Genomic DNA, 11,390 nt, shown 5'->3' with positions numbered 1-11,390 from the left:
AGGTACATTTTTCATTGGAGACTGTGAAATCTGATTATGTGCAAGAATTTACTATAAAAAAACCAAAAACAAGAAAAAGCCCTGTAGTACCTCTATCCAATGTGAAAAATCTTCCAGAGATTTCCTGTAAAACTTAATGGGCATTAAGGAATATATGGAAATTTTGCAGATAGGTACCGATACCTCATTTAACTTTAAATGTGAACAAGTTAGTTCTGCCAATGATCTTTACTAGATAAGGAGATGAAGATAGGAGAATACATGAAGTACAGAGATCATCCAGGGGAATCTGTGTATGGTACAAGGATGTGAAAATACGTGCATCGACCTAAAAGTGATCATCTAAATGGGTGTCAACCATTATGGAGAATCATATTTTATAAACAGAGGAAAAGGAGGCAATCAGAATTCCAGAGAGAGAGAGAAAATCAGTCTTATCTGAGTAGTTAAATCACAAGTGGATTGTGTTACATTACAAGAGGATCTTGCAAGACTGGAAGATTGGGCATCCAAATGGCAGATGAAATTTAATGTGGACAAGTGCAAGGTGTTGCATATAGGGAAAAATAACCCTTGCTGAGGGGGGATATGATAGAGGTCTTTAAGATCATGAGAGGTCTTGAATGAGTAGATGTGAATCGATTATTTACACTTTTGAATAATAGAAGGACTAGGGGGCATTCCATGAAGTTAGCAAGTAGCACATTTAAGACTTATCGGAGAAAATTATTTTTCACTCAACACACAATAAAGCTCTGGAATTTGTTGCCAGAGGGTGTGGTTAGTTCAGTTAGTGTAGCTGGGTTCAACAAAGGTTTGGATAAGTTCTTGGAGGAGAAGTCCATTAACTGCTAATAATCAAGTTTACTTAGGGAATAGCCACTGCTATTAATTGCATCAGTAGCTTGGGACCTTCTTAGTGTTTGGGTAATTGCCAGGTTCTTGTGGCTTGGTTTGGCTTCTGTTGGAAACAGGATGCTTGGCTTGATGGATCCTTGGTCTGACCCAGCATGGCAATTTCTGATGATCTTATGTTCTTAAGGAGATTTAATACCTAAGAACTGTATTTTTTAGGGAGGTTTCTCATTTATTTGGGGGGGAGGTTGTATTAAGAATACTGGTAATCTGAATGTTACTTGTAAACAAAACTACTGTATTTCAGAAGTATGTTCTAAAATATACATCACAGGCACAGATATAGAAATATATCTGTATATCTATACATGTACCTGTGAGATCACTGCTAATGGACATATGAGTATTTACATGATATATACATGTCTCAGTGTGTAGCTGAATATCAATTTTCTAACAAAAACAAATCAGTCAAAATTAATTTTTAAGCTTTCCAGTAATCAAAGCATCCAGCTGCTGGTATATGCAGATATGGAGATGACTGGAAGGTGTGTAAACCCATCATATTGCTTTTTCTATTGATTTTTAGATTCATTTTATAACAGAAAAATGTGCTGGTGTGGATAGACAGATTAGATGGATTGTGTGATCTTCATCTGCCATCAAGTTCTGTGTTTCTATCTTTTACTAATTTATTTGGAAATTTTTTTATGCAATGCTCTACATTACATCACTTCAGGAAGTTAGCAAATGTTTTGGATAAATGACTCTGTAGTTTAGTCATTCTTAACAGATAAAGCAAAATGCATATTTAAAATAATGAATTCTTGAAGTACTTTATTTCACATTTGGAATGGGGCCTGCAACATTGTTATCAAAGCACTTAGAGGCCAGTGTGATAAAAATGGGTAGGAAATGTGCTCTAAAACTTAGCACGCTTTTTAACTTGCGTATTAAAAAACACGTCAACTCCAGATACAGTAGGCGTACTGTTTGTTAATGAATTGGGGGTTTAAAAAAAAAAAAGCAAAGACAAAATGTGCATTAAAAATGGTAGTAAAGTTAAAAAAGTGCACTGACTCTACTACCTATCCCCCCAACCCACCCACTCACTATCCTACCTACCTATCCCCTCCCAGCCTAGAGCAGAAGGTCTCTGGATACCCCAGTGCTTTGCCTATTTTTTTTTTTTAGGCTTGGACCCAGAGGTAGAATGAAGTTAACTCACATCTCTAGGGCCAGTGTTTAGTCTATGGTGCTATGCTAGCAATGGCTCCAAACCTAGGGTTCCCAGGAGTGATGGTCCATCCCAGATCCAGGAGACTCAAGGCTAGGAGCCCCATACTCAAGAATTTCAGGTCCGGGACCACGTCGGTACAGCACGATAAATTAAACACTAGCCCCAGAAATGTGAGTTAACTGTACTCTACTCTGACCCAGGAATTAAAATTCCAGCATTAAACAAACATGAGCTCAGCCTTCAGAGCTTTAATGCTCTCCTAGCATTGGGGAGTAATAGTTAATACCTTCATTTAAATGGGATTGGCATAGAGATGCAATCATTTTAGTACACATTTTTTTGAGTACTAAAAACCTTATAAAAAAAACTGTGAGTATAGTTTAGCTCACAAATATGTGCGCTAAAAAGTGAGTAAAAAGATGCACTAAGCTTATCAAACCTTGGGGCTAATGCAAAAAGTGTGCTCAGCAGAATGCACAGTTTTGCCTGCAGTTGTGCATGCATTTTTTTGAGCATAAACTTTACTGCCAGTGCAGCAAGGAGTTTTACATGCATAAAATGTGCATGTAAAACTGTGCATCCTGCTCAGTACCCTTGCATGTAAATCCCCCAATAATGGTTAAGGAGCTGGCTTAACTCTTGTTTTCTTAGCACTGGTCTGAGATGGACTAAAGTTTCCAGTGTAGTTATGCCCTTAAGCCCGAATTTTCGATGGCCCGCGCATAAAATTCAGGGGATTACGGGCGTGGCTGGGCCCTGTGCGCATTTTTTAAAGGGCCCGGCTACCCGCATAACCTCCGATACACACAGAAGTGCTGGGCCATCAAAAACGGGTAAGGCAGTGTCTGGGCTGGCCGGGACAGTGGCCATTAGGCCCTGTCCTGGGGAAGCACGCGCAGGTAGCCGGCTGGCATGGGTTAACTTATACCAGCTCCTCGGAGCAGGTAAGTTAAAAAAACCAAAAACATTCTAGGGTACGTAGGTAGGGGCATAGGTTAGTTCCCTCCCAGTTCACTCCTTAATTGGAGCGGACTGGAAGAGAACTGGGGAAGCCCTACTCACGTCACTGCGCTTTGGTTTATAAAATCCCCCCCCCCCGCACGTACGACTCCCAACCCACCCGCACATGCGTGCGTGGATTTTAAAATCCAGTGCGCATGTGTGTGCGGGAACCGTATTTTATAATATGCGTGTGCTGACGCGCGCATGATATAGAATAGCCGCGTCCATGTGTGTGTGCCGGGAACTGTGCGCATACGGACGCATGCATGCTTCTTTTAAAATCGACCCCTTAATGAGCCAGCGTGAGAGCTTTGATCCTTTGTGCTTTTCCAACCTCTAGGGAGTGCTCTCAGTTGATTTAGGGAGGATGAGAAATATCCTAGAAAGAACTATGAGCGATGCATAATCTTTTTTGTCAGCATTTTCTTTGTCTGAAAGTGATTGTTTTGGATGATTATGCAGAGCTGTGATTCATGTGTAGTGCTCAGATCTTTCAAGGAATCCACAGGTTTTTGAGGCTGAGGGATAAGGTGCAGACTGGCCATTCTTTCTCTGTGATATAAACTACTGCTGCGGCATTTTAAAGGGTGGGGTGTCTTACCGGTCACCAGGAGTGGTGGCGGTACAGGGTCTACTCACAAGCCTGCCCTCGGGGGATGTGCTAATAGCTCCTGTGCCCTGAGTTCTCCAAAGCCAAGCCTTGGTCTGGACATGTCTATTGGAAGATGTAAAGGACCTTAGTGCCATACACATTTAAAATGTGTTTTCAGCCCATGCTGAGTGCACTTTTTTTTTTTTTAAAGTCTCGATATGTAAGCATGGTATTAGCTTGCTGCATCAGGAGTTAAAAATACATTTAACCTGTGCATTAAGAAATAGTTTTAACCCACAGGTTACTGCATCGTCCCCCTTATTATATCAGCCTCAGTCAGCTATACAAGGCAGCATACATTACGATATTAAAATATTCCAGTTAGTAGCTTGTGGAAAATATTTGGTAAGCTAGGGAAAAAATAAATTAAGAAATGTGGGTAAGAATGAAAAACTTTATTTTTAGGAGATGCTCCAGCACAATTAACAAGGGCTCAAACTCTTCCATATTATTTTATTGAGCCCACTATTCCGTAGAACTGATAAACTCTGGGGGGCGGGGGGGGGGGGGGGATGATAAAAAGGGAGGGTGCAGGGACCCCTTTTCAACACCTAAAAGTTTAGGGACCCCATCCCATTCCCAACAATCTCAAGCCCCTCCTCCCAGCTTCTCCCCTCTAGGATCTCGCTCTTGCCCATCTCTTTCCTCCAACTCCAGCCAACCCCTCACCACAGTCCCTTCTCCATCAGCATCTCCTAAGTCTCTCTCTCACAATCAGACTTCCCAAGTCTCTTTCTCTCCACTCCTAACCCACCAGTCTCTATTTTTCATCCCAGCACTTGCTTACTAATCTCTTTCTCCAGCCCCCCCCCCACTCCACCCGCCTCTCTTTCTCCAGCCTCTCCCCGCATTGCACAGGAAACTGATATGCTATTATGTACTGCTCCTGCTGCCGGCGTGAGGGGAGAAAGAGAGAGGATTGAGAAGACAGGCTAGACAGCTGGTAGAACCAGGCACCTCTTAAAAGGTACAGTGTGGGATCAGGCAGCAGTGTTAGAATAGACAACGATCTTTTTTTTTTTCCTCACACAACTGTACTTCCGGCAGAGCCCTTGGGATGGTCTCGCAGACGTTTAGGAGTCCGTAGACTACAGGTTGGGAACTACTGTGACAGACTACATAGGATGTAGGATAGCTCGAACAAGATTTTCCTCTGCCCCCTTCAGAAAAATTGGTACAAAGGGCCTGCCCGTAACGCTGCTCTTTGAGAAACTGTCCAATTTAAGAGCCTGAAAAGTGGGCAGGTATACTAACACTGGCACAGTTGATAGAAAATATGATCTTCTTAACTGGAAGACCGGGTATTACAAAGTTTGAACCCTACACATTAAACACACAATATTCAAATATTTACATGCTGTATAGTAGAGCTGGACTTTGTCCCATTAAATGTAACATTATATCAGTACTGTAAAGTATCATTAGGGTTATGCATTTATTGCACCAGAAATTAACCAATTTCAGACTCTAGTGTGCCATGTCAGACCATAAATCTGTCCAGCATTTACCAAAGTCACCATAAGCAGGGCACTTTGCATCCCCTGCAATGTTCACGCCACTCATGCCAAGCACCGGGCCCTAATTTTCCTATACTGCACAATGGGTTCAATATGAATAATTTCCAATAAGTCAACAGGTGACCATGTAATTCTCTCTCATCCTAACACTATACAGATATGCACCTTGGGTTGGACTTATAAAAATACATATAATAAGAACATTTCGAGAAATCAAGTACTATCAGTTTCTTACAGTAGGTTGCAAACTTTCTAGGGATTTCTCCCAGTTAGTACTCAGTGGAAAATCCCTAATAAGACAGAAAGTCCTATTTTAGTCCCTAAAAATAACATTTCAGTAGGGTCCCTTTTAATAGATCTTAAAAACTGTTTACTTGCATATGTAATATTTCATCAACTACTGTAAAGTGTGTAAAAATTATCTTCCTTGCCCCACACTGTACTCAGTTGGTACTTCTTTTCCTGGTGTCTCATGGAATAGCAGTTTTCTGAGAATATTTGCATAGAATGGTCCATACACTTGTTTGTTGAAATTCACAATGCTTGCGTACTGTGCTCCAATTGACTCCATTTCTATCTGAACTGGTGCAAGGCCTCCCGGAAGAGGGGGCAGGTTCCTTTGAGCACTTGGACGACAAAGGAAACTTTTCATGTACAGCAGAACTCGTTTATCTAAAAATGAATGAAAAAAAAAAAAATAGGACAGATTACATAACCCATGGTATTTCAACTTAGATTTTCAAAACTACAGCAACTCATTTTAAAGACATTAGTTCCTTTGGTTGAAAGATGATCTAAAATCTGTTGAATTCAACATAGTCTAGGCCCCAGGATCAAGAACTTTAATCCCGGACATAAAATGGGAGAAAACTAAGAAAAATTAGAGAGCTCTAGCCAATAATGTTCCTAAAAAAAAAGTCTAATTCAAAAAATGCAATCTAAATAAATCCCAAGATGAGTTCCTGTTCCATAAAATAATGGTGTCCAGTCCTTTATTTACATGAAATTCAAACATTTGTAGAAACCAAAACACAAATATTAGAACATTTCGTCACCCAAAATGTTATTACTACTACATAAACACTGTCAAACTCCTGAGATTTTTCACATTCCATATGGTATTATGTTAACTTTAACAGATGGGCAGGGATATTCATCTGGACATGTGTGGTGGTGAAAAGATTTTCCATATGATTTAATGATAGGCCACTTGAGCAGAACCACTGTGTACCACTGAGGACATCAACACACGTAAGAGAGACCATTCTGAACAGTACTTGAAGATACATAAACCATGCTTTCATTTCTGTGGCGGTGTTTTCCTGCTTCCCTAGCATTCAAACTCAGCTGGAACTTGCCTCATCTGCAATGACAATGCCATGAAGACATTATTTGTAACGACCCATTTCTTCTTCCATTCTCTTTTTTTGCCTGCCATCCAGCCACAATGACCATCCTCTGATAAGCCTGGATTAACAGATCTCTCTCTCTCTCTAGATCCCCATACAAATATTGGTATGCTCTTGAATTAACTAGCAAGCAGGGACTCTCTCCCAAGAGGGGTCTGTGATTCTGCAGCATTCTTAGTCCCAGCTGGCTCAGAAAGCAGGAGCTGAGTCCAGAATCAAACCTGGTCTCCTACATTAAAAACCCCACCCATCAATATTCTAACAGACTACTCTGGGCCAGCCAAACTGCATTAATCCATCTTGGATCTATCTTACATATATATAGTTAGCCAGGATCACTTCCCAGAAGAGGAAGACTGAAATAAAGAAATAAGAACTTAAGAAGACATCCTCCTGAAGAAGCAAGAAACTGACTTTAGAGACTGCCTGTAATTGCAGATCTCATTAAAAAACAAAACAAAAAAAAAAACAAACCACTCTTGAAAGGCTTTTTAAATTAAGACCTGGTGAATTTAAGACATTGACTTTTCTATCCATATTTTTTCTCTTTTACTTAAACCAATGGTAGATGCTCTTACAAACCTTGGGCCAGATTCATTAAGGCTTTTCTCCCATTTTGTATCTATAGGAAAAATCCTTAGATGGTAACTTTGAAACAGCCACGCAGGCGCGCATGTACGCGCATTTGCCAGCTCGTGTCCACCGATGTCTATTTTATAACATGTGCATGTATTTGGGCGCATGGTATAAAATACGCTGAACGTGTGCACATGTGCAAGCAATTTTAAGTGGGCGCACGCATGTGTATGCAAATGCCACTCTATCGCATAAATGGGCGGATTTTAGTAGGTGCATGCAGATGTAATTACTAGTTTTCCCAGTTCGCCCAGGCAAGGGATAAGACTTCTCACCCCTCCCGGGTTTAATAGCCTCCCATCCTCCTGTTATCCCCCAACCTTAAAACCCTGCTAACATACCTAGAATTTTTTATTTTATGACTTACATGCCCATCCATAGCAGGAGACCCTGGCATATGCTTGTGCACTTAAGTATTTACGCACAGATTTCATTGAGAAATCCAGGCACTCCCATGCCCCGCCCCTTTTTTCAGAAAACAATGTTGTGCCCGTAACAGGAAACAGTGCATACTTGGGCATCTTTTAAAATCCGCTTGGCGCATGCCAGCCCAACTTGTGCACGTATCTCAAGGTTTTTGTGCACACCAGGCTTTTAAAATTCACCTTTTAGTGAATTAGGTACTTTAAGTGTTAAATAACACAAACTTATAAAGAAAAGTATGAATACAGTATGGCACTTTCACATGCACTATCTCCCCCATGAAAGAGCAGCTGTTTATACAAACCAATCAGGTTGCAGATAGGATTGTCCTCTTCACCAATGCTGCAAATCTGACCCATTAGACTGGCCTGAGTCTCATTGGTAAGTGTTGGAAAGCCTTTTTCAGTTAAGAAATTGTTGATTTCAAAGCACATCTTAACACTTATGGTATTTAGAGTCCCTTTCAGATCAAACGTTCTATAAAAAAATAAAATACAAAAATAACTATCCACGGGCACTACTAAATCACAAAATCAGAAGGCTAGCATACACAGCCCAAGTCTCATACTGCACCAGTCTCCTGCTTCATCAGGGATCAGATTGTCTAGGTAAATCAGCGATGAGATAATCCAGACAGCAGCCTGGATACAAAAATATAATCAATAAATTATCCTATCTTGCTGTTTGCAAGGTCTTATGGATTATGGTATATCTTAGGTTATAAGGGTGAAATAGTGAATACCATCATTTAAATGGGATTGGCATAGAGGTGCACTAATTTTAGCACTTTTTTTGATTACTAAAAACCTTATTAAAAATTGTGAGTATAGTTAGTTCACACAAATGTGCACCAAAACACGAATAAAATGGTGCACTAAGCTTAGCAAACCTTAGTGTGATGTTTCCCAACCTTTTCAAGCCTGAAGCCCACATGCACTAAAAAAAAAAAAAATGTTGAGTGGCACACCAACCTCTACGGAGCAGGTGGTGCAGACATGGAGAAGACTCATTTGGGCTAAAGAAGAACTAGTAAAGAATTGAAAGACTTCAATCTCTTCTAAATTTTAAAACAAAGGGAGAGAGGGGATGAGACACATTATGAACCCATCACAATGAACCACTTTCCTCTATATAGATACAGTAGAAGAGAGAAGTCCATGTGATGGGGGCAGCTGGTTCGGTTAGTTACCTTGACTGCCACAGTTGTTCCACTTCGCTGCTCCTAGTATTCAGAATGAGTCACATCCAGTGCTCATTGCATACAATCCCTATCTCATTCAGCCTAGGGATAAGACAGAGACTGGAAGAACTCAAAGGAGGCGGCTCAGGAAGGGAAACACGAGTTGGCGCTGTGTATATTATGTGTGCTGCACAAAGCAGGGTCCAGCTATTCATGCCCTGCATGCTGCCCGTTAATTACCACACGATGCTGTAGCTAGGATGAAGAGGCATGCATATTATGCATGTTCTCAAAAAGGAGTTCCTGCATGTTTAAGAGCCACTGCTGGTGTCTCTTGTTGCTTCGAGTTGCTGAGAGCAGAACCCAGAGGCTGGTCTTGATCTGAGCAGCAGGCAGGTGAGTTTTTTTCCATGGCACACCTGATGATGTCTGAAGGCACATTGGTTGGGAAACAGTGCTTTAGTGCATCTTCCTCAAACTCCCAGCAGTCTATGTATTTCAGAAATCCATTATTTCCCTGGCATGAGTCTCTGCAGTAAATGGGAATTTTTTTTTTTTAATGTAATCACTCACCTTTCCAAATCAGAGCTCAAAGCGAGTTACAAATTCAGGTACAGTCCCTGCCCCAGAGGACTTAAGTCTAAGTTTGTAGATGTGTAGGTCAGAAACGTTGTTTAAAATTTAAATAAATGGATTTGTTTAACTTTATTTTATTGTTGAAGTCTCTAATAGTAATAAGGATTTTCTGTTTTAGTATTTCCTGTGGATTATATCCTGGCGGAATAGGAGCCCTCAGTTTTGCCTCAAATTCTCCTCTTCCCTCTGGTGCTGTGCATATTATATATGTATCACGTAAATCACAATTTCTGTAATTTCTTGATGCAACAATATGGGAAAATTGGTTCTTACCTGCTAATTTTCGTTCCTATAGTATCACAGATCAGTCCACCCTCCTGGGTTTTGCCTCCCTTCCAGCAGATGGAGACAGAGAAGGTTTCACTGACACTGTACATAACCTGGTGTGCCACCTGCAATCCATCAGTATTGACCTGTACCCATACCCAAGCCAAGATGGAAATGTCTCTAAAAACACAATCAGGCCGACACAGTAAAAATCGCGGGAGAGTCACTCTCCCGGCACGCGCATAGGCCACTCTCCCGGCACACGCGATTCAGAAAAAAAAATTATTCAAATTAGGGCCCGTGGTAAAAAGAGGTGCTAGGGAAACTACCGCGTCCCTAGCGCCTCTTTTTGGACAGGAGCGGCGGCTGTCAGCAGGTTTGACAGCCGACACTTAATTTTGCCGGCAAAATTGAGCGTCCGGTTTTCAACCCACGAGCCGATTTAAATTTTTTTTTTTTTTTTAATTTTTGATTATTTTTAACTTTTGGAACCTCCGACTTAATATCACCATGATATTAAGCCGGTGCTGGCAGAAATTAGCGCCTACCTTTGGGTAGGCGCTAATTTCTGAAAGTAAAATGTGCCCTTAGATTCTGCGAGTAACTTCACCAGCTGATCCAGTTCCTCCCCAAATAGTAGCTTGCCTTTAAATGGCAGATTGCACAGCTGAGACTTAGAGGACAAATCCGCTGCCCAATTCCTCAGCCAGAGGAGTCGGTGCGCTGAAACCAAAGACACCATACATTTTGCCGAGGTCCGCACCAGATCATAAAGCGCATCCGCCACATAAGCAATTCCTGCTTCTAATTGAGCAGAGTGTAAAGCCCTGCCGGCTGCTGTACCGGGGCTGGCAGTAGTCTCCTGTACCCAACACAGGCAGGCTCTCTGCATCAGGCTAGCACAGATTGCTGCTCGCAGGCTCAAAGCTGAGACTTCAAAAGCCCGCTTTAGCTGGATCTCCAGTTTCCAGTCCTGCATATCCTTGAAGGCAGCCGCTCCCGCGACCAGAATCGTTGTCTTCTTTGTGACCGCAGAAACCGCAGCGTCCACCTTGGGAATCTTTAGCAGATCCAACACCTCAGACGATAGGGGATATAATTTCGCCATCGCCCAGCCCACCTTCAGTCCTGCATCAGGAGCTTCCCACTCCCGAGTCACCAGTTTACGGACTTTCTTCGGCAGAGGGAAGGCCGTCGAAGGACCCCTAATGCTATCCAGGACGGGATTAACGCCCTCATTATCAGATTCTTCCTGAGCAATCTTCAGACCCAGAATCTCCAGGACCTGGGGAATAAGAGGTCTGAGCTCCTCCTTTTTAAATAGGCGCACCATGCTGGGGTTGTCTCCCTCCACCGGGAGGACATCGGAGTCATCCGGATCATTTGTATCCATGTCCGGAGTACCATCGTCTGCCCCCGCATCCAGCCCTGCAGGAAGATCTGCTCCCGGTCCGGCAGGTGAATCATGCGGCCCCCGGGAGCCCTCTTCCATCAGAGAAGGAGGAACCAAGGGACATTGAACAGGTTCCGCCCCTCGAACTCGCTTCTCAGGCGGATCTGCCCAGTTTGCTGG

General features: G+C 42.2%; 1 protein-coding gene across 2 annotated transcripts in view; it reads right to left on the bottom strand.

Moving 5' to 3' along the window:
* Positions 1-4,127: 4,127 nt before the first annotated feature.
* Positions 4,128-11,390, bottom strand: part of TCP11L2 (t-complex 11 like 2) — a 153,522-nt gene continuing 146,259 nt past the window's right edge. For both annotated transcript variants that reach the window (XM_029599741.1, XM_029599740.1), the window contains exons 9-10: positions 8,039-8,211; positions 4,128-5,938 (exon numbers count right to left, since the gene is read on the bottom strand). In XM_029599741.1, the coding sequence (XP_029455601.1) occupies positions 5,685-5,938; positions 8,039-8,211 (427 nt within the window). In that variant the 3' untranslated portion in view covers positions 4,128-5,684. The remainder of the gene's footprint in view (positions 5,939-8,038; positions 8,212-11,390) is intronic.

The sequence above is a fragment of the Rhinatrema bivittatum genome, chromosome 4, assembly GCF_901001135.1.
Source record: "Rhinatrema bivittatum chromosome 4, aRhiBiv1.1, whole genome shotgun sequence".
Classification (NCBI taxonomy): domain Eukaryota; kingdom Metazoa; phylum Chordata; class Amphibia; order Gymnophiona; family Rhinatrematidae; genus Rhinatrema; species Rhinatrema bivittatum.
The sequence above is the reverse complement of the archived record's forward strand: the minus strand, read 5'-3'. Positions and strand labels throughout refer to the sequence as shown.